At 38.1% G+C, this 23,154-nt stretch overlaps 1 protein-coding gene across 11 annotated transcripts in view; it reads left to right on the plus strand.

Annotated features, from left to right (window-relative positions):
• The window catches only part of AKAP13 (A-kinase anchoring protein 13), a 351,990-nt gene that overhangs the window by 69,788 nt on the left and 259,048 nt on the right, over positions 1–23,154 (plus strand). For all 11 annotated transcript variants that reach the window (XM_081292573.1, XM_081292574.1, XM_081292576.1 and 8 more), the window contains exon 2: positions 6,169–6,212. In XM_081292573.1, the coding sequence (XP_081148699.1) occupies positions 6,180–6,212 (33 nt within the window). In that variant the 5' untranslated portion in view covers positions 6,169–6,179. The remainder of the gene's footprint in view (positions 1–6,168; positions 6,213–23,154) is intronic.

Raw genomic sequence — 23,154 nt, forward strand, 5'->3', positions numbered from 1 at the left:
TCCTAATTCTACCTGGTGAAACTCCTTCACAGTTGCCTCCTCTAGTAATTTCTGCCTGGGCTCCCACCTTACTGATCTTTTATTATTGTTCTAATTATACTCTTAATTTAAATCTGTTTACATTTATAAGTCCTGTATTAAATCAGCAGGAGCCATATATGATTTCTCTCTGAAACTGCATAACTAGTTTCTAGGGGCTCAGAAAAATGAAAAAATTATCAACCATCATTGAGTCTTTGTGTTCCAGACATTGAGTTTAATAAACATAAGAAAAGGAGGCAGTACCCACTGCAAACACTATGCTATATTTTTTGGGCTTTTTAAATTAATTTTTTAAAAATTTATATATGACAGCAGAATGTATTAAAATTCTTATTACACTTATAGAGCACAATTTTTCATATTTCCCATTGTATACAAAGTATATTCACACCAATTCATGTCTTCATACATGTACTTATGGTAATGATTACCATCACATTCCACCATCATTTCTAGCCCCATGCCCTTTTCCCTTTCCCTTACACCCCTCTGCCCTATCTAGAGTTCATCTATTCCTCCTGTGCTCCCCTTCCCTACCCCACTATGAATCAGCCTCCTTATATCAGAGAAAACATTCAGCATTTGTTTTTTTGGGATTAGCCAACTTCACTTAGCATTATCTCCTCCAGCTCCATCCATGTACTTGCAAATGCCACGATTTTATTCTCTTTTACTGCTGAGTAATATTCCATTGTGTATAAATCCACATTTTTTTAAATCCATCTGTCTACTGAAGGACATCTAGGTTGATTCCACAGTTTAGCTATTGTGAATTGTGGTGCTATAAACATTGATATGGCTGTGTCCCTGTAGTATGCTGCTTTTAAGTCCTTTGGGTATAGACAGAGGAGAGGGATAACTGGGTCAAATGGGGTTTCATTCTCAATTTTCCAAGGAATCTCTATTCTGCTTTCCATATTGGCTGCACCAATTTGCAGTCCCACCAGCAATGTACCTTTTTCCACACATCCTCGCCAACACTTATTGTTGTTTGTATTCATAATAGCTGCTATTCTTATGCTATATTCTTCCATGTGAATTTCAAAGTAAACTCTAAAAAAGTCTGAGTTTTGATTCTTTTAAATTTAATTTTTTAAAATCATTTTTATATTGAAAGAATTCTAACTTTTTAAAATTTCATAATATTTACTTTGTGTGTATGTGTGTTTGCCCTAAATTCACTATCATTTTTCCTATTGTATAATCTAGCATTGATTAAAGAATAAATTAGATGAGTTAATGTGGGAGTTAGTGTTTTTGTTTGCTGTTTTGATTTTTGTTTTAATTTGCTATGTTCATTTGTTTTCCTGTGGAGTATTAATACCCTATGAACCCTATTTCCTTTCTGTCCTCTCTATCTGCTATGGCTCTCCCATTTGTGATGAGGTCTTTGCTTTTTTTTTTTTTTTTTTTTTTTTTTGGTGGTAGTAAGTCTTGTGTCATGTGATAGTTGGGCAGAGCAATGCTGTCTGCCAAATGAAAATAAGACACATGTTGTGGGCCTCAATATCATTGTTTCCCAAAGTATAGGCCAGAGTAGAAACATCATCAGATCTAGTCTGATTTGGTCTCTATGGTGGTGGGGGCAAGAATCTGTATTACTTAACAAGGCCTTCAACTGATACTCGAGTACACTAAGGTTCAAGAATCACTGTTTAAGGCTAACTGCACAATTATTAATTAGCGTAGCTACAGCAGAAGAAAAGCATTCATGAGTGCTGTCAGACTTCTTCAGTATCTCATTCAGGAAATATATTTGGTACATGTGGTATTTATATTTTTTATGCAGAACCTGGCATCTTCAACAGGAAAAGTCTATTTACTCTGTGTGCCCTGCTTCTTTCTTCTTTGTTCAGAATGCCTCTCTTCAGCCTCCCTAACTTCCTCAACCAGTATATAACAGGCTTATAGCCTCCAGCACCTATTCCTTAGAATTGAAGGAAAGACTCTTTGGATCCTGTTATTTTCCTCAAGAACTGAAAATTGACTCTTGTTACAAGAATCTAGAGCATACAGTGTCATTGACTGTGTAACCCAGTCTTAGCAAGGTCCCTGGCCAGGGAGATTTATTTGAAACATATTCTGCCATGGAAATACTTGGAAGGTAAAAATCTTCTGTGTACACTTGGGTGAGACTAAAACAGCTATACCCTTCTTGTTGGGACTGGGGCAGATGTGAGGGGTGATTTGCACACACCCCTCTTTGTGTATGTGAGTATGTGTGTGTGTGTATGTGTGTGTGTGTATGTGTATGTGTATGTATTTGGAAGCTTCCCTATTGTGAATGATAAAAACCATGTCAATTGAGTTGATAAGTTTATCAGACTGGGACAGCTGGTCCTTAAGAAATGAGATATCACTCAGTTAAACAGGCACTAGAAAGTTAATAGTTTAATTACCTGATATGATATTGGCCCCCCTGCCCAGCTTTTAAGAGACATTTCATTATAGGTGAAGCACCTGTTAAAGGATTCTGTAGTCTATTTGATTTCAGTTTTGCACTTTTAGGAAACTATGTCTTTTTAATCATATCCATATTAGTTGTGGTATGTTGAATGACGGGGAACTTTGCTCTGTGTATGTTTCTTACTGTTTTGCAAAAGTAATATCTGTTTTTCTGAATAGTTACAGTTAAGAAACGGATAATTTAGGAATGAAATTTCCCTGAACTGCCCAGAGATACATACACTTAAGAATTCAGTATTTGTTACCCCACATTCTTTTTTTGTGGTTGTGTCAGAAAGATATCTCTGGGTACCTGAAGGGTTTCATTTAGCTATTTATGGTTTTTAGATGTCTTTCATGGTTTATCTCTGTTGACATTCAGAAACTGCAAGAGAAAGAAGTGGTGGCTTCTCTGTGCTTGGCAGTGTGCTTTAAGTGCTGGACTTGGATTGTGTTTTTGATTTTTCCACGAACACTGTAGTGTAGGCAGGAATAATTAGGCTGTTTCTGTAAATAAGGAGGCTGAGTTTTAGACAAGTCAAGTGACTTGCTCAAAGTCACACCATGAATCTGGATTAATCTGATTCTTGTCTAGAGAATGTTGTGCAGCACCCTATAATTTTCCTGTATTGAGGAGTGTTTTTTAGCTGACAGCATCATTGAGACATAACAAAGCTATTGAATATGGATGTAATCCTTCTTGAGCTTAAGAGGTATTTTGTTAGTTTTTAACTAAGGGTTGGCATACTGTCACCAGCTGGCTGACTCCAGCATGTTGCCTCTTTTTGTAAGTAGTTTTATCAGAATGCAGCTATATTCATTAAAAAAAGATATGTTGTAACAGAGACAACCTGCAAAGCCTAAAATATTTGTTCGCCCCGCCTTTTACAGTGATGGCTGACTACTGCCATAGACACCAAATTTAATTTAGGTGTAGCTTCCTTTGTAACTTTTAAGATTTTGCATTCATTTGCTTAGGCACATTGGTTGGTGGAGGTGCTTTCTGTCTCCCTTTCTCTCTGAATCAGGTCATACTGCCATATCACTTCATGCCTGAGTTTCTGTGTAGTCCTGTATGGTAATTGAGTTTCTGCATACTCCTTTGTGAACAGCATGAATTTCAAAAATTCTAAAACTTGTGCTATTGTTTATCTTTTAAGCATTGTATGCCCATCTTTGGTTCATTCTGATGATGGTGTCCTCACTGTACCCTATGAAGAAAAGACCGACCATAGTTTATATCAAAATGCAGGAACACTTGTACCCACAACCTTTGCTTCTCTAAAGTACCTTAAGAGATTTATGTGTGAGTGTTAGGGGACAACATCAGTTTATATAATTGCGACAGTTGCATTAAAATTGGGAGAGTATTATTTTGACATAAAGTGATTTTGTCACTTTTATATGACACTGAACTATGAAATTTTGTTTTCTTTCAACATTTTAAAGTGAAAAATGTGGAAACAATAAAAACAGAGGCTGGGGCTATAGCTCAGTGGTAGAGTGCTTGCCTTCCACATGTGAGGAACTGGGTTCAATCTTCAGCACCACATAAAAGTAAATAAATATATTGTGTCTATCTACAACTTATTTTTTTAAAAAAGAATAAAAACAATTATTATGCTTCTGTTTATTTCACACTCCTTACATTTATGACTGCTCAAAACTCTAGCTGGTTTTACTGTTGAGTGGTAGATTTGTTGATCGTACTTAACACCATGTCGTGTAGTCTTTTAATTTTGATATTTCTTCTTAGTCTTTCAAGTGCTAGGCAATCTTTATTGTCAGTATTTCTCATGTATTGGTTGTAACATGAAAACAGCCCTATTGGACTTGTGAATTTGCTTTAAGTCATTCATTGCTTTCTAGGTAAGGAAGAAATTGTAGGGTTTTTTCCTAACATTCTGTCTTGAAACCATTGCATGGACAGAGTACATTTCTTTAGCTTTCTTTTTGGGAAGGCTTGATCAGAACTGGCAATGTGGAGAAAAAAATGTATTGGTATCACACAGTGTTTGAATTTAGGCTCTCCCATTTACTTTTTGCTCTTTGTCTTAAATATGTTTAATTTTTGAAAAGACTCCCCCACCAGTGAAATGAGAAAAGTGATCTTTTTTTTTTTTTTTTTAATGGAGAATGAATACAATATCATATATAAAACCCAATGGAGTTTAGTTCTCTCTTTCCCCTCATGTGTCATCATTGAAGAAGTTTAAAACCAATCTGTTTCTGGAGCCTTCTGGTCATTACTTTTATTACTTTTGACAGATATATTCTTTTCAGTAGCCTGTGTTGCCAACAACACAATGACCTGGCTCTTTGACCAGTGGGAGAGGACACTTTGTCATCCCTCTTTAATCCTCTTATCAGAGCAACTTGTTATGGGTTATGGCTTTGAAATACATTTGGATAAACACATAGTTCAAGCAGTTCAGATGGTATCAGCTCTTCATTAGAGCCCTCTGAGCTCTCTCATCTCTCAGTTCACATCTGTATGCAGTGGGAGCCCCTCAGATAGTTGATATTGTGGTCCTTACACAGTATTCCAAGTTTCCTTGGCAAATTATGGTGCATAAGAGGGCTGAAAAGTCATTAGTTTGTACCCATAGATTTCTCTAATTCTTGTGGGTTACCAGTGTGTTAATTTTTATATCAGTTTTTTCTGCCTGTGATGGCAGGAACACTTCTTAAGTTATTCAACACACATTAGTTTATAAATTTATAGGTTCTTTAAATCCCATATCTCAGCAAGTCTGAACAGGACCGGGAAAGCTGATTAAAGGCCAGAGAGCACAGTGAGTTAATTTTAAATTAAATGGATATTTAATACATTGAGCAATTACTCAAGCATGCCATTTTTTTCATCAGTGTTTGTTATTTGAATCTGAAATATAATTAAAATTTTCTACTAAAAGAGTTAGTTACTATTACATTTCTTAAAGTTGGTTTTTAGTGTAGATTTCTTTAGGTGTACTGGAAGGAAAGAGTGCCCTGAAGATCAGCTTATAGTCACATTCAGGATGTTTTTCATTCTGAAATCCCACATGCTATTCTTAATATTCAGAAATGTGTTATACAATATTGGGAATCTTCTGTAAAGTTCTTCATAAGATTTTTGTGAGCATTCATTTAATGACAAATAATTAAGGAATTCAGCTATTAATTTTGAGGAAGGTGAGTTTTTAGCTGTTAAAGGCAAGCTGCATCTTCTCTGAGAAGATGGCAGTGAGCAAAAGAGCTCTAGTGGTCTTTTGCTACTTCCTTTCCCTTTCCCCAAACTCCTTAGTGGGACTAGGGGGATATCTTGGGTAGAGCAGCATTTTGTGAGTTTGGTGGGTTATATAGAAGCACAAATGAACATTTAATGGTTTTGCTTTGGTAAATGCTTTAAATATCTGATCAATGGTTTTCTGTGACAGTGAAGCCTTTGTCTTTCTTCTTCAATTAGAAAATCATTCTCCCCACTTGAAAAGTGGCTGGAATACAAGGAATTCTGTAATCCTTGAGCCTCCTTTTTCCCAAATCTCTAAGGAAAGCTGAACACGCATGCGCGCGCACACACATATACACACACAGTAACCTCAGACATAGGATTGTACTCTTAGAGCTGTGGGTGATTTTTATATTTTTGGTGACCATTTCCAATTTAATTCTCATTTATTTCTTCAATTTCTGTTTCAGTGTCCTGGGCAATGAAACTTAATCCACAACAAGCTCCATTATATGTGAGTAAATGTGATTTCTTTTCATTTTGTACTTACCTATGTTGTTCATTATTTGTAATAAACTCATACTCTTGTGATAGAGATTACCAAATAATTTTTTATGCATCAGGAATTGAGTTTGATTTAGTAAATACTGAATTGACTAGTATATGATGAAACTGAGCTGAGAACAAATAATACCTGTAAGACTTGTGAGGTAATCTAGTCAGGGTGATAAGATGTACCTATGAAACAAATTGCCCTGCAAATGGTACTGTACTGTGGCTTCTTTCTTTTATTGCTGTGCATTTCTGTAAAATTGGAGATTTTTCCCATTCCCATTGTGAGTTACCTTGTGTTGCAGCTAGGTGGCACCCTGTCATTGGCAAGAGTGTTGTTTACCTTAAGACTGGGTGAAAGCTGACACACCATTCTTCTTGAAGAGAGTGAATTATAGGATGAAATGGATAAATTAACAGGTTGAGGCTGGACAAGGAGTGGAAGTGCATTGACTTCATTGGGGGGCTGGAAAGGTGCTTATTAGGGAGGAGCCATCTAGAGCTACTGACAGAGCTGTGAGAGGTCAGAGGATGTTGGGTTGCTACGTTCTGGAGAGGGTGAGAAAAGTTTGTGATAGGATTTGAGTCAGGCCTTTAATCAGGACCAATTAGATGGTTGAAACATCTCCTTAATTTGTTTAGGACAAAAGGGAGATGGGCAAATAAGGGTGGTGTTAGTTGAGTGGTGGTAGGGTAAATTCCAGCTGAATTTCTGTTGGGGAATCATGTGGGATGACTATAGAGTGTTGAAGCTTAGTTCCAAAGGAAGACAAAGGTGAGGGAATTTTGTTTTCTGACCACCAAGGAGTCATTGATGATGTATATTTTAAAACTGCTGTTCATTATGTATTTAATTATTTTTAACCATTGCTGTTTACAGTAGTTATTTTTTTCCAACATGAGTCATTCATATAATTCTTATGCATAGTTGATTTTGTTAATTTTAACATATAAAGAAAAATACATGCTCTTAGAAAATATTTTGTGTATTTATTTTCTTTCCTGATTACTTGGGAATGATATATGTTCATCAGTTAGTTTTCATGTGAATTGAATGCCTTAGATTTTTCTAGAGCATCTTTGTTGATTCACATATCATATATTCTCCCTTTCAAAAGTATAATTAATTGGTTTTTATATACAGGTAGAGAATCCCTTGTCTGAAATACTTGGGACCAGAAGTGTTTCATGTTTTGAATTTTTTCTGATTTTGAAATATCTGTGTATATATAATGAGCTATCTTAGGACCCAAGTCTAAACATGAAATCAATTTGTTTTATGTACATATTTGACACACAGCCCCAAATTAATTTTAAATAATTTTGTGTGACATTTTCAGGTGTGGAGTTTTCTACTGTGGCATCATATTGGTGCTCAAAAAGTTTTGTGTTTTGGAAAAGCATTTTGGATTTTATTTAGATTAGGGATGCTCAGTCTACATTTCCCTTTGTGCCATTATGATCATTATCTAACTTTAGGACATTTTTATCACTCCCAAAGAAATGTCATACTCATTAGTAGTTCACTTCCCACTCCTCCCAGCGCTTGGCAACCACTTATTTACTTATCTTTATTGATTTATCTATTCTACAAACTTCATGTAGTTGGAGTCAACTATATGTGACCTTTTGTGACTGTCTTTTTAACAGCATGCTTTCAAGTTTTAACTATTTTAGAGCTTGTGTTGATATTTTTTATTGATGAATAATCTGATGTATATCTATCTATACCACATTTTGTTTATCCATTCTAGTTATTGTTCATTCGAGTCCTTTCCACTTTTTGTTGTTATGAATAGTGTTGTTGTATAGGAATACGTTTTTATTTTTCTTGGGTATACACACTAAGAGTAAAATTGTTTAGTTATATGATAACTCTGTTTAATATATTGAGAAATTGCCAAACTGTTTTCCATGGTGGCTATTGTATTTTACATTCTCATCAGCAGTGCATGAGACTTTCCATTTCTATCTTTGCCAATGTTTTTATTGTCTGACTTTTGGATTGTAGCCCTGTTGGTGGGTGTGGAGTGATATCTTATTGTAGTTTTGATTTGCATTACCCAAATGGCTAATGATTTTGATCACTTTTTTCATGTGCTTGCTCGTCATTTATATATCTTTAAAGAAATATCTATTCAGATTCCTTGCCCATTTAAAAATTGGATTGTCTTTTATTATTGAGTTGTAAAGACTCTTTGTATAGTCTGGGCTTAAGTTCCTTATCTGGTTTGTGATTTGCAAAATGTGCTGTTCTGTGGGTTGTCATTTTACTTTCTTAGTGATGTTCTTTGAAGTTCAAAAAGTTTCCATTTTGGCTAGGGCTGTAGCTCAGTGGTAGAGTACCGGCCTTGCACATGTGAGGCACTGGGTTCGATCCTCAGCACCACATAAATAAATATATTGTGTCCATCTAGAACTAAAAAAAATTTTTAAAAAATTTCCATTTTGATAGTGCCCAGATTATTATTTATTTATCACTTATACTTTTGGTATCCTATCTAAGAGTTCTTTGCAGAAACCAAGTTCACAGAGATTGACTCCTGTGTCTTCATCTAGGGATTTTATAGTCCGCATCTTAATTCCCAGAAACTGAATGTATTTACCTTATAATGTAAAAGGATCTTCTTATTGATTAAATTATGGATCTTAAGATGGAAGATTATCCTGGTGATCCATTGCAATCATTGGGATTCTTATAAGTAAAAGAGGGTGTGAAGAGAGTTGGGGTCAGTTTCAGAGATTTGAAGATGCCACACTGCTGAATTTGAAGGTGAAGAAAGGAACCATGAGCCCAGGAATTACAGCCTCTAGAAACTGGAAAAAGCAGATAACACTTTTTCTCTCTAGAAACTTCAGAAGGAACATAGCCCTGCTAATAACCTGGTTTTTAGTCCAGTAAAAGTCATTTTAGCCATCTGACTTTCAGAATTGTACAATATCTATGTGAGTTCTTTAAAGCTACTGAGTTGGTGGTATGGTGTTTTTTGTAACAGTAACAGAAAACTATTCTGTAGTAGTTTGGGAAAAATTATTGATGGTAGTATGAAGGATAATTGGGAAGAAGAGGGTAGAGGCAGAAAGATCAGTTAGAAGCCTCCTGATCTTTCCTTTTTGGAATCTACTAGAAGTATAGAGTTAATAAAAACCTTCGATATTATCTGCTTCAGCCCCATTCCATCTTAGAGATGAGGAGATGAGGTCTGAATGTGTTGTGATAACAGGCATAGCTCACTGGTGGTAAAATTGTGATTTGAGTCTGTGTTTTCTAAAATTAGTCATAGAAACCAATGTAAACCTTGTTAAGCTTATACAAGTTTCATTCTGCTAGGGAAGCAAGGTTCAGCCTTGCTTCGTATATAATTATGTGTTGAAGTGAACTTAACAGACTTTACTGAAGAATCGCTAAACTTCAGGTTTCAAATACATTTATTAGTAGTAATAAGTAGGGTAGTTTGTTATCCTTTTAAAAAGGGAAGTGACAGTATATTGTACTCTCAATTAGTTAAGTGAGTCAAATCATAGTGATTTATGCTGTTTTGGTGAAGAAAAATACTAGTTATAGGTGAGTTTGTTGAACTTGAGGTACCGTTCTCTGGACCTGTAAAAACAGACAATGATCAAAGGAATGGCAAGATTATGTTGAAGTTGGTTTCTTTTAGTTCATATTTGGGATCAACTAGGGGTGAGCATCATTGATAGGAGAGAGAAAACTGCTACTAAATATGAAAAACACATAATCCTGAGAACTTATTTCTACAAGTTAAGAAAAAAATAGGCTGGATTCCAAATAAATATTTTAATTGGTCTTTAAATAAATATGCATCCGGAATAAGTTGCAGTTGTAAGAAAGTTTCTGTACTGTGCAGGTGGAAGTATGTACTGTTGAATGTTTAAATGAAACTCCTTTAATGATTTTTTTTTTTTTAATGTTCACAGTGGGATGGCTTAGAACTTTTTTCTGGGGTGGGGGGTACTAGGGATTGAACCCAGGGACACTTAACCACTGAGTCATATCCCCAGCCCTTTTAAAAACTATTTTATTAGATACAGGGTCTCACTGAGTTGCTAAGTGCCTCGTTAAGTTGCTGAGACTGGCTTTGAACTCGCAATCCTCCTGCCTCAGCCTCTCGAGCTGCTGGGTTTTACAGGTGTGTGCCACCGTGCCTGGCTGGCTTAGAACTTTTGACAACCAGGAGTGCAATGTGACTATGCCTTTGTTTCTTGTCTTATCAGTTCTTATTCCTTGAGTACAGCCTTTGTGTTAGGCAGTGTATAGTTACATTACTAGGTCAGGTATTTCTAACAGCCTCCACAGAAATATTGATTATTGCCAGGTGGATTTATAAGGTTTCATTGGGTGGTGGTGGTAAAACCTCTGAAAAGCTTAGTAATACCCCTTTTTGTGTGATGGTGTACATAGGTTAATGAGTTGAAAATGGAAAGACAGTGGCAGATGAAAGAAATATTTAAAAAAGGACTGAACACTTTATTCGAAATGGGGAGTGAAAGAGAAGACAGACTGAATGACAGTTGACAGAAAATTTTGAATGGGTGACAGCTGATGCCATTATCAGGCATAGGGAGGCAGTGATGAACTTGTTCTTTAAACAAAGAACACATGAGTGTCCTCTTTGATAGCAAGAGATTTGGGCTTGGAATTGTGGGGCAAGGATGTTGGGTTTAAAGTAGGGATAGTACACATCATCTCTAAAAATTGGTACTTCTTACTGTGAGAATAAATAAGCTCTTTAAGATAAAAGAGTAGATGGAATTATAATTAGTGGAGAATGGGAGAGAAGGCAAAGTTAAGTCAGGAGAAGAGGAATTCCAGAAACCTTAGTTGCGTTTGAGCCTTTAATATTTTATTCCTAAGAGTCAATTAATCTCACTCACGTGTAAGGATTAGATGTGAATTTTGGGCTGGAGCTGGGGAATTCTGACATTCAGGTGTCCTCTTTATACCAAGTCCTGTTCTGGATGCTAACGATTTACCCATGAACAAAACATACAGTCCCTTCTCTTATGGTACTTGCATTACAGTGTGCAGGGGCAGATGATTTAGAAAACCTAACAGGAATAAAAGGTCTATGAAAATAAATAAAACCAGAGGATGTGATGGTGGCTAGAGCTATTTTGTTTTAGGTGGATGGTGAGGGGAGGCTTCTGAGGGGAGGGACATGCCGTATGAGGTGAAACCTGAGTGACTGGGAGGAGCTATCATTGTGAAAATGTTGGCATTATTCTGCCTCAAGGGAATAAAATGCAAAAGCTCTAAAGTGAGTACCAACTTGATGTGTTTGAGGGACAGAAAGAATAGTGACTGGGTCTTAGTGAGGACAAAGGCGGGCTGGGCCTGTTTTCTTGTCCAGAATGAAGTTGGAGACTTAGGAGATAAGGGAAAAGTTATATCTTATAGAATTTCACAGACGGTTGACTCTCCCTTGGGTCCACCTTTCCTTACATTTGGTGTATGCTTCGAAAGCTTTAGTGGCCCTAGCGGCTTGGGGTTATGTCAGACCTCTTAGAGATATCATTTATCCTAATGTGTATCTGCTGGGCTGCCTGGATTCTTGAGGAAAAATAGTTTTAGATCTTTTTAGTAATTTCTAAGCTCCATGTTTCAGGTATAAGTAGATATCCTTTAATTGAGAAATATCTTTTAGTGGAGATGGCTCTCGCTTACCTGAGTTTTATTTAAAAAAAAGTTGGCTTTGTTTTTATATTCTTCCTTTGCTAAAAGTATTTTTTTGGGGAGGAAAACCCCACCATATTTTTATAATTTGCTATTGGTCCATTTCACTAATTTGTTCTTGGTTTTCCCTGAATACTTTACCTAATGGTATGTAAACTTCTTTTGCATCTCTATAATCTTTCAGGATACAACCTGTAATAACAAGAGCTCTTGTATGAATAGTATCTAATAGTTTAAAAAGCTCATTTTCATACTTTATGACATTTGGGTTTCACAGTAAAGTTGTGAAGGTAGAGGAAGCTGTGTTGTCATTTGAGGAAACATAAGCTCAAGATGGCTCAGTTAATAAATGACAAGGGGTGGGGGTCCTAACCAAAATTGGACCTCTCAAATCCATTTTCCAAACTGTCTTACTATAAGTTCACAGCAGTTCCATAAAAAATGAAAATGTTAATATCATTTCGGACTTTTTTCTTGTAAGTACCTCAGATTTAATCTTCCATGTTACCTGTTTTTAAAAATCTTAAAAACTTACTTGAAATAAGTTTAGGCTTACAGATAAATGGTGAGAAGAACATAATTTTATCTCTAATCATCCCAGTAACATTTATTCATATTTGCTTATCATTATCTATATTATGTATTTTTATATTTTTGAGTCATTTGAAAGTTGTATACATTATACCCCATTCCCTGTGTTTCAACTTTATTTTCTAAGAACTAGGGCCTCTTTCACAATCCGTGCAGTTAACAAAAACTGGAATTGTAACACTGATGTCATACTCTTGTGGAAGCCTATCTCTGAATTTCTGTATCCCAGTAATATCCTTTATAAAATATCTTTTACATCCTACCCAATCCAGAATTTAATCCAGAATTACACATTGTATTTATATCTCTATAGTTTCTTAATCAGTAACAATTCCTCTTTTTAGACTCTTAATCCATAATAATTTCTGTTTTTCTTTGTCTTTTATGATATAGACACTTGTGAAGAATATAAGCAAGTTGTTTTGTAGGAGTTTGGGTTTACGTGATTTTTTTTTTCCTGGTTTTGGCAAAAGTACTGCATAAATTATGCCCTCATTGGTGTATAACCTGAGGACACTTAACATTCTTTTTAAAAATACCTTTATTTTACTCATTTATTTTTATGAGGTTCTAAGGGTCGAATCTAGTGCCTCATGTGCTAGACAAGTGCTTGACCACTGACCTACAACCCCTGCCCCGACACTTAACATATTCTTGTCTAATTATTGAAGATGTTGACTTTGGTCAATTGGTTAAGGTGATGTTGAATACATAAATTTATCTGTTTGAGAGGAATTGGATATTTTAAGGAGATGGTGTGAGTGAGTGCTCATTTTGCCCCTCTAATGTTTTCTCTAGTTTGGAAGCACCTTTTACACATTGGATTATCCTAAAATGGGACACCCTTGTTCTCTGTAAGTTATGTCTTTGAAAATAGGTAAAAGGGCTAACTTCAGCAGTGAGCTCATTATGAATAATGAATTGCTTGAGATTTGAGTAGAACATTGTCTCTACCGTTGTAGCTATACATGGTTTATAAACAAATTTAATTCCCATCTGAACTATCACAACTGTATTTAATATGGATGTAGTGAGCACTCAGTAAGCATTGATATGGTGAGTGAATGAAAAGCAGGATAGATAAAGCTAATATTTTAGTCAATTCACTTCTTTTGGTTAGAACAGTTCCCTTTCAAATTGCTCACTTGTTCTTGGCTTTTATTTATTAATTTACCCTGTGTATGCCCAGAATTTCAGTGATGTCACCATTGTAATTGAAGATGTTGCTAACAAGGAAAAGTGATTGAAGATGTTGCTAACAAGGAAACTCTTAGTTGAAAAACATGCTAGAAACTGTGCCTGTATCTTGACTCCTGAGTCATTATTAACATTAGTCCTTATGGGACTTGGGATCTGAACTACTTGTTTGCAGTAAACCATGTGACTGCTAATATATTTTATGAACAGTATATGTATCCTTTGGCTCTAAAACGTTAGGATAGTGTTTTCCCCAAGGAGAGAAGGGATGAGGAGTGCTGTCTGATAAAAGAAAAATTCAGGTACATGAAGGAAAGGTTGGTAGTTAGAAAACAAACTAAATAGGCCCTGCCACTACTCCCACACACTAAGCACTTCCGGACCTAGTAACCACACTAGCAGCAGTAAATATATCCTCCCCCAGACTAACAGCTGAAAAGGAAGGAAGATTTTTAGACTTCCAAAGGAGGAGGAAAGGGATTTGATGTCTCTTATGATAGGTTAAAGGTACAAGGAGACAGTAGCTCTCAAGAATTAGAGAAGATTTGGATGAATCCCATACTTTCTATACTGGCGAGTCACTTCTGTCCTACCACCACTTTGCACCCAAGTGAATGTCCTATAGTCAACTCTACAAGTGGGAATGGACTTTGTGAGAGAGGTCAGCCTGGGTGAAAAATTTGATGAGTCATAGGTGTCACTGTGTTTTGGAGATGGGTGAGCCCAATTTTCTGGAAGATTGGGGAAAGTGAGCAACAAGGAGATTGAAGGATTGGTTTATAGTTCCAAAGGGGCTATGATTATAACGTTAAGTGGCAGAACTTGCAGATAATTAGTCTGCCCAATGTGCAGGAGGTAGGCCAAGACAACTAATGAATTGGTCTGAATTTAAGATTCAGACTATATGCACAGAGTACTTACAGTGTAAGTTATGGAATAAATGGCCCAAGAGGAAAAAATGTAGCAAGGTGAAGAAGGGACTAATGTTTGAAAAGAGAGCTCCTTGTTGGATTGGACAGGTAAGGATTAGAATTTCTTTGTAAGCTGTAGACACATAGAGTAGTTTATGATTATTATTTGAAATTACTCTTAGGTGGGAGAAATAGAATAAAATATGTATTGTAATTTTTGACTTAGGGAAGTCAGTAATAGTTATAAAATATATGATTGGATATTTCATATTTATACTTAGAGCTTCTTCAAGAGGATGGTGAATTGTTAGCTCTGGACCAGTGAGAGTCATGTCAAGATCATGGAACAGGAAGGCATTTCTCATGTAAAGTGCAACTTCTGCACAGGTTCTTTGATGCCTTTTCTGTATTAGAATAATATTCTTTACTGGTTTTCAAAGTGTTGCAATGGTCTATGGATACCTTGTGGTTAACGTCACATGCAACTTTGAGCACTCTAGAGGAGATTACTGGGCCTAACACTGACCGTAATGGTTTATATTAGACATCTATGATCCCCTAACCAAAATGACTGTAAGAACACATTGAAAGAGGAAACATTTGGGGTGCGTTTCTCAGATTCTTCAATTAGAAACTTGCCTTTTTATGTCTATAAAGAATATTTTTTCTACATGAACTTATGTCTATGCCTCTCTCAGGAAAACCAAAGACATTTTCCCCCTGCAAAGTAATCTTTAAAAAGTACTTTAATTTGATAAGACATGCAGATGCAAGATATAAATTTTGTTCTGAGACATGTTCCAATGTAATATATGGGCTAATAATCATTACCTGCCATATGTTTGGGATAAAACCCATGTTTATTAGATTTTCAAGGGGAAGAGCCATTTCAATTACAAAACAAATTTCCAGAACCTCAACAGAGCTGGCTTATTATGTTCCTCTTCCTTTCTTCTTTTTTCTCTTAGTACTGAATATTTTTGCATGTTACAGCTTTTGGAAGGAGGCAAAAACTTCCTGACAATAGAGGAACATCGTAAGAAAAAAAATTCTGGCACTAGATACCTTTCGTTATTTAAAAAGCACAAAACAAAACCATTTCTAATGAATGATTTTAACTGTAGCTGTTAGAATATGGATCAATCTTTATGGTGTTATTGTTCTGTTTTCTAAGGGAATGAAAAGGTATAATAAGATACTTGTATTTCCCGAGAACCTATTTTTGGCAATGTACTATAGCCAGCAACTTAGTACACATTTCTTGTTTTAATCTAACAGCAAACAAAGGGTTTGGTTAATATTTCCACTTTACATCCAGAGAAATGAAGATTGAGAGGGGGCCACTAGCAGCTGCAGTGGAGGTAGGATTCAGATGTTGTGAATGGCTAAAAATCCCATTTAAAAAGGAAAATCAGAAAGGCATATCTCTTACACTTGCATTTAGATCTTGGAAAACAGTTTTTTTTTTTTTTTTTTAAATTTCTCGCTACCACACTGGATTCTTGTCCACTCTGGACTTAAGGTTTCCAGCCTCAGGTAAGACTTAGACTTTGTGTGGTAGATTAATGTGGTCTGCTCATGCTAATTAAAGCAAACCTCAGAACTCAGATGATACTAGAAGATAAGTGTGCCAGTGCAGATATTTGCTCAGAGGGAGGAGGCTATAAAACTTTAATCAGTTAAAGAAAAAAAAAATGTTCCTGAGTAAGTACCGTTTGCATTAGTTAGTGTTTTAAAAGAACTGTAGAACTTAGGTTGCCTGAGCTTAATGTTCTCAGTTTCCTGATTGTAGAGAAGAGGACCAGTTTAGTCATCTCACAGTTTTATCATTGTTCTTGGGAAATGTATTTCTGTAGCTGTAGTTGAAATAATCTGTGATTCTCATTTGGCTGTTTGTTTGCACTGTGCGACTACAAAGTGCATTATCAGCCTTCTGATCTCTTAAATGGATTACCAACCTGGGTTAACAATACATTTCTCATGGGTCTACTCCAATATTTTGTGGACTGGTGGCCCTGTCCAGCCAAATCTAAGACCTGTATTTAAACAACAACACTTTGTCACCGTGCCAGCAGAAATAAGGAAGTCAAGTGTTCCTCAGTCTGGCTTTTGATAGTTTTACAGAGCAAGAATTGCAGAAGGAATTTTGTTGGACGTCTTAATCAATTTCGGAAACTTGCTTTCAAGGTAATATGCTTTACATTTGTAAATAGTATTTTCTTTTCTTTTTGGTACTGGGGATTGAACCCAAGGGCTATTAACCAGAGCCACATCCCCAATCCCTTTTTATATTTTATTTTGAGAGGGTCTTGCTAAGTTACTTAGGGCCTCACCACATTACTGAGGCTGGCTCTAAATTAGTGATTCTTTTGCTTTAGCCTCCTGAGCCACTGGGATTATAAGGTATGTGCCATCATGTCCAGCTGTAAGTAGCATTTTCTTACTTTTCCTTGGCACTTGCAGAACAGACAAAGTATGTAGGTCAGAGACTTACAGCATGATTTTTATAATAATTTGATGTTTTCTAAGCTTTTGAGTGAAAAAAAAAAGACTTGCTGTCTAATGAAGATTGAAATGTAATGTTCTGTACCTTTAGTTTATTCAGAACAAGTCTTTATGAAGTACCCATTAGGTGAATTAAAGAAAATTGAAGAAATTAAGAAGATACTAAAGAAAAAGATTCTTTCATTGGGGAGGCAGGGGTTCAGATGAGTAGTTAATGACAGTGTCAGCAATACTTGTTCAAGTGCTACACAAACTATGCAGGTAGTGAAGCTCATAGAAGGCAGAGGAATGATATATTGACAGAAATGATTGGGAAGCCTTTGGGAAGGATGGTGCTCTGCCATCCTAGCCAGATAGGCTGTAGAGAGATGGAAGAGCAGAGCCAGAAAAGGAAACACAGTCTTTTGAGTTAGATGTAGACATAGTGTTATCAGGGTTGCTGAGGGACCTGGCTTGACTGGGATGGATAGCTTATATTGGAAATACCTGGTGATGAGATTATCTTGAGCTGCTACATTCAATATGGTGGTCACTAGCTACACATGGCTGTTTAATTAAAATGAAGTAAAATTAAAAATTCAGTCCCTTAATTGCAAAGGGCTCAGTTGCCACATGTGGCTCTGTTGTGTGCATCTTGAGGGCAGGGACTTTCTTACGGTTTAGATGTGAGCCCCCTGCTCCCAATCTCTTTGTGAGACAATGCAAGAAAGTTTAGAGGTGAAATGATTGGGTTATGAGAGGATTCATCTAATCAGTGCATTAATCTCCTGGTAGGGATTAATTTGGTGGTAACTGTAGTAGGTAGGGTGTGGCTGGAGGAGATGGGTCCCTGGGGGCATGCCTTTGGGTTGAGCAGAGGTCTGTCTCACTTCCTGGTATGATGTCCTGAGCTGCTTTCCTCTATTATACCCTTCTGCCATAATGTTCTGCCTCACCTCAAACCCAGAGAAATAGAGCCAGCTGTCTAAGGAATGAGACCTCTGAAACCATGAGTCCCAAAATAAATTTTTTCTCCTTTAAAACTGTTCTTGTCAGGTCTTTTGGTCATAGCAATGAAAAAACTGATTAAAGCAGGCTTCAGGTTTGAATTATTTTTATTGCTTTTTTTTTTCATTTAAGTTTGTATCACAGTACCTTGTACATAATAGGCACTTAACTATTTTTAATCAAGCAGTCCCAATTAGAACTAAATTTCATCTTCAGTAAGTGGTTTGCCCCATGTGTGGATGCTTATAAATTTCTGATTAGCCAAAGATGAGGTCTTTCTTTGTTTGTGGGCTTATGACCCCCAATGGGAAGACTTTTTTGGCTCATCACTCCAGAAACGAAAGGGCAGTACGTTGTGACCAGAAACCAGCGACAGAGTGCCTCTTTGCTTTGACATCTGCTCTGACATTTCAGGAGACTCTTCTAGTGAAACAGACTGACACTCCATTAAAAAATTTGAATTTTAGTCAAAGTAGTCTAATTCTTCTGTATTCTGTGTGGGTTATTTACTTTGAATTCTCTGTGTGTGCTTCTTATGATACTAATCTTGTTTTATTGGTTTGATAAATCTATAAATTAGGAATTAGTTTCTTATTTTACTCAAAGGGAAATTGTGATGGTAAGACTTAATAGTTTAATGTTCTAGTATGCATATTATAAGGTTAAAGATTTTCTATGCCCTCTTTGAAATTTTGCTGTACCACATAAGATCAGCCTGTTAGCTTAGACTCATGAAGTTAGACTTCAGAAGTATAAGTTACTGAAGTTATACTTCGAAAGTCCAAAATTAGCTCCATTCATATAGAGTGTTGAGAATGTATTTATATCATCAGGGGCATAGAAATTAATCTTTTCTGAAAGGTATACGAATTTACTTATTGATGAGTGGGCTGGTGATGCACATTTTTAGTACTTTTTCTCATTTGTACACATTTCTGTTCTAGAGATTCTGATTGTTTCCTTTGTATCCTTTTATGTGAGAACATAACTTAGGGTACTTACCCTTAAGTATAAAAGGTATCCACTTAATACTCTCAGAATTTTGTTTGTTTACTCTTTTAAGCTGTTGGCTCTTGTGCATCCTTGGAGCCCATCACAAAACTCTGGATTAACAGCTGACCCCATGTGATGTACAAAGCATCTGGCAGCTAGGGTGGCATTCTCAGCTGTCTCTCTTTGTTTTGTCCACAGAAGGAAATGAGAGTTTTATCTTACTGCTCAGGCGATGGTACATTCCTTTTTTGGTTCATAAGACCCACTGATCTGGTTGTAGGCCTATTTCCTACCATTTCTGTCATCATCTTGAATTTATTAAAGACAATCTCAACCTACTGTTAGGAACACAGAATCCTTAGTCACCTCTGGCATTTGTAATTTCTACTTTGAGTAAAACTTACTAGGTTTTGCTGACTGCCTAGTTTGTTCTATTCTCTATGGTTAAGGATCCCAGGCAGCGTTATATTAAGAAACTATTACCACAGATATTTCTTATAGCAAATGTCTTTTCTCCACAAATCCCCATTTTCCAGATCTCTGTGAAATATAATTCATTTTTGCCACATCTGGTATATTGATGTGTTGTCCATATCTTAATAAATCTCAGAATTAAAAATGGTTTCTTTCTTTGACTATAGGAAAAAATGGGTATTTTGAGAAATGGTATTCTGAGATTTCAGCCCCAGTTCTTATGTTGAGTATTGATTGTGGTTGTATTGATTTTTCAGTTGCCATATGTATGTATGTGCCTGTGTATGTAATAGAAGGTGGCAGAAATATATTTTGTATTAAAATGATAATCATAAGTGCCTCCATATATTTAATACATGATAATACCTATCCACTATGCCATATGTTCTTCCATGTTCTCATTTAATCATACTCACAACCTCATGACATAACTTTTTCCTATATTTTCAAGATGGACAGTTTCAGAGAACTTACGTCATCTGCTGAGGTCTTGCAGCCTACTAAGGGACAGAGCTAGAATTTAAACCAGAAGTCTAGGTTCCTAATGATGTAGTGCTATTATGTGTCTTTTTTTTTTTTTTAAATAAGAGGAAAGATTTATTTTGGCTCATGGTTTCAGAGATTTCAGTCTCTGATCAGCTCTGTTACTTTGGGCCTGTGGCGAGGCAGAATATCATGGAAAAATAGTGTTGTAGAGGAAATCGGCTCAGCTCAAGGAAGTCGGAATCAGGGAGAGAAATAGAGTGTGTGTGCGCCTAAGCACTGTCTTATTCTTAACCCTGATGGTGTGAGAAGGAAGTGGGCTATTGCTCAGGATTTGTAAAATAAAGACTTTGATGGTATTATTTAGGCAGAACAAGGTGTTGAAAAGTGGAATCAGTTGGGAGGAAGAGCAACCATTTAGGCCAGATGCTAGACCTTTGTGATAACTGGCACATGGATTGTACTGTTGTAGGATCACTGGTTCTCAAACTGGAGCATGCATTGGAATCATGTGGAGGGTTATTAAAATACAGTTTGTTGGGCTGCACCCCCAGAATTTATGATTTACTATGTTTAGGGCAGAGCTAAGAATTTATATTTCTAGTAAGTTCCCAGGTGACACTGCTGGTTCGGGACCACACTCAGAGAAATCATGCAGAGAAAAGTACAAGGACCTAGGCTTTAAATTTCTGCAGTACTACTAAAACTAGTTGTAGGAGCCTTGATTCTTCATCTGAAAAGTTTTAACAGAGTAGTACCCATACTGCAGGGTTTTTGTGAGGATTAAACTGGATGTTAAAAAGAACAACAATGCTCATCTTTATTATATACTTACTACATATCAGGTACTTTGGGCAGTGCTTCACAGGTATCATTCAGTTTTCAACAGTTACTATTATCCTCACACATAAAGATCCTAGTACATTGCAGTTGCTCGGCTAATATTCCTTTCCTTAAGAAAGCCTGGAAATGTATAATGTACCTTATATAGATTTTCACAAAGCTTAAAAAATTTCAACTTTCAAAGGAAAACTTCAAAAAACTGCATTATTTATTTAAAACATTTTTTCTTATCATCTTAGATAAGAAAATTGTTATTATCTGAAATGATAGAATTGCCTTCTTTACTACCTTTTTAAGTACTATGCCCATATTGTTATAAAGTAGAAAGAGTAACCAGTTTTAAGAAAACACTATACAGGGGATCCAACATGGCCGCCGGTGAGGAAGCAGCGATTCCAATGTCTCCACATTAACCGGATCAGAAAGACCCATTGGAACAGCTGCAGTCTACCTACTGAGGAACTTCTAGCAAAATTCTGTTAAGAGGGGACCTGCCGGGAATTGGTAGGTTTATTAGAAGTGTCAGTTTGTCCCAGACAAGTGGATCTTGGCCGGCCATGTGGGCGCAGTGGTCCAGTCCCGCAGCCACCAGCTGCTTCTGCAAGCGGCCGGCGGCCCAGAGCGGCGCGGCCCGCCCCAACCCGCAGACGGCACCCGCCATCCCGCCGTCCCGGCTCTCCCGGGAGGCCCTGCTCTCGCTCTGCAAACGGCCACCCCGTCTGCCAGGCTCTTAGCCTCGCGGCCGCAGCTGCCCGGCTCTACAGGTGGCCCCCCGGCGGGTGCAGAGGTACAATCCCGCGGCCACCAGCCGCTTCTGCAAGCGGCCGGCGGCACGGAGCGGTGCGGCCCGCCCGAACTGGCAGACGGCACCCGCCATCCCGGCCCTCCCGGGAGGCCCCGCTCTCGCTCAGCGAACGGTCACCCCGCCCGCCCGGATCTTAGCCACGCGGCCGCAGCTGCCCAACTCCACAGACGCTCCCCAGTGGCCTGGCTCAGCAAAAGGGGTCCCTGCCTGGCCGGCAGACGGCCCCTGCCATCCCGGCACTCCTGGCGGCCCCGCCCACTCTGCGATTGGCCACCCCGCCCACCCGGCTCTTGGCCACGCCGCCGCAGCTGCCTGGCTCTACAGGCAGCCACCGATGGCCCGGCACAGTGAGAAGTGTCCCTGCCTGGCCCAGCAGACAGCCAGTGCCCTCCCGGCTCTACTAACAGCCCCGCCCACCCGGTGAACGGCTCCCAACCCTGAGACAGCGTGAAGGTAATCTAACCAACCCTTTACGAAATAGCGAACTGGGAACTAAAACCAGAGATTGTGTCAGAACAGAGACAAGCCAGTTCCACCCCTCCCTTCCGACACTCCGGCAAGGAGCCAGGGGCCCGCCATAGCAGAGAGGGGAAGTCACCAAAGTTCGGCCAAAGACATTCCTTCCCAGCGGAATCTACTTTAGCAGGTGTGTGACTCCCACCCACATCAGATACAGACAACTGGGAAACTTCAAAATCTCTCTGTGGGCGTGACCGTAAGGGCCAAAGGACTCTAGACCCCCAAATCCCCCTACTGCCAGTGATGTGGGAGTGACTGTAGGGGCAGAGGGAAGCAGAGAAGACTCCCCACCCCCAACTCCCCCAACCGCGAACTGAGAGGGTGTGACGGTAGGGCAGAGGGAAACAGAGGACACTCCAGACCCCCAACTCCTCCTACCGCCAGCAGAGTGGTTGTGACTGTAGGGGCTGAGGGAAGTAGAGGGGATCCTCGACCCCCAACTCCTATTACCACCAGCAGCGACACCAGTGGTCTTAGCTGCCAGATTCCGAAGGTGTGCCCACCAAAGGGGTCCGGAAAAATTAAACAATTGACTCCCAGACCACAGCTCCACAGCACTGGGGCTTAGATGAATGACAGAGAGAGTGCTCAGTCCTTAGGGAAATAGAGCACTCGGTGGGGCTGAAAGTGTAACCAAATCCTTGGGGAACTGCCTCCGGTGAGCAGGACCTGGCTGGCTGGCAGGAGGAAGGGGAGGAGGGGCCGTAGAAGTGAAACGGCTCTGGACCAACAGGATTGAGAGACTCCCAGGAACCGCCTTACAGGGATTGCTGTTGACACATTGAGGGCAAAACTCAGCCCGGAGGGCACAGCTTTGCCTACCGGAAGAGAAGAAAATGGATCTCTAAGACCTAATTTTATTTCCTATTTCATTTTATTTTTTTCTCTCCCTTTTCCCTCT

The sequence above is a fragment of the Spermophilus citellus genome, assembly GCF_964194105.1.
Source record: "Spermophilus citellus genome assembly, chromosome: 4".
NCBI lineage: Eukaryota > Metazoa > Chordata > Mammalia > Rodentia > Sciuridae > Spermophilus > Spermophilus citellus.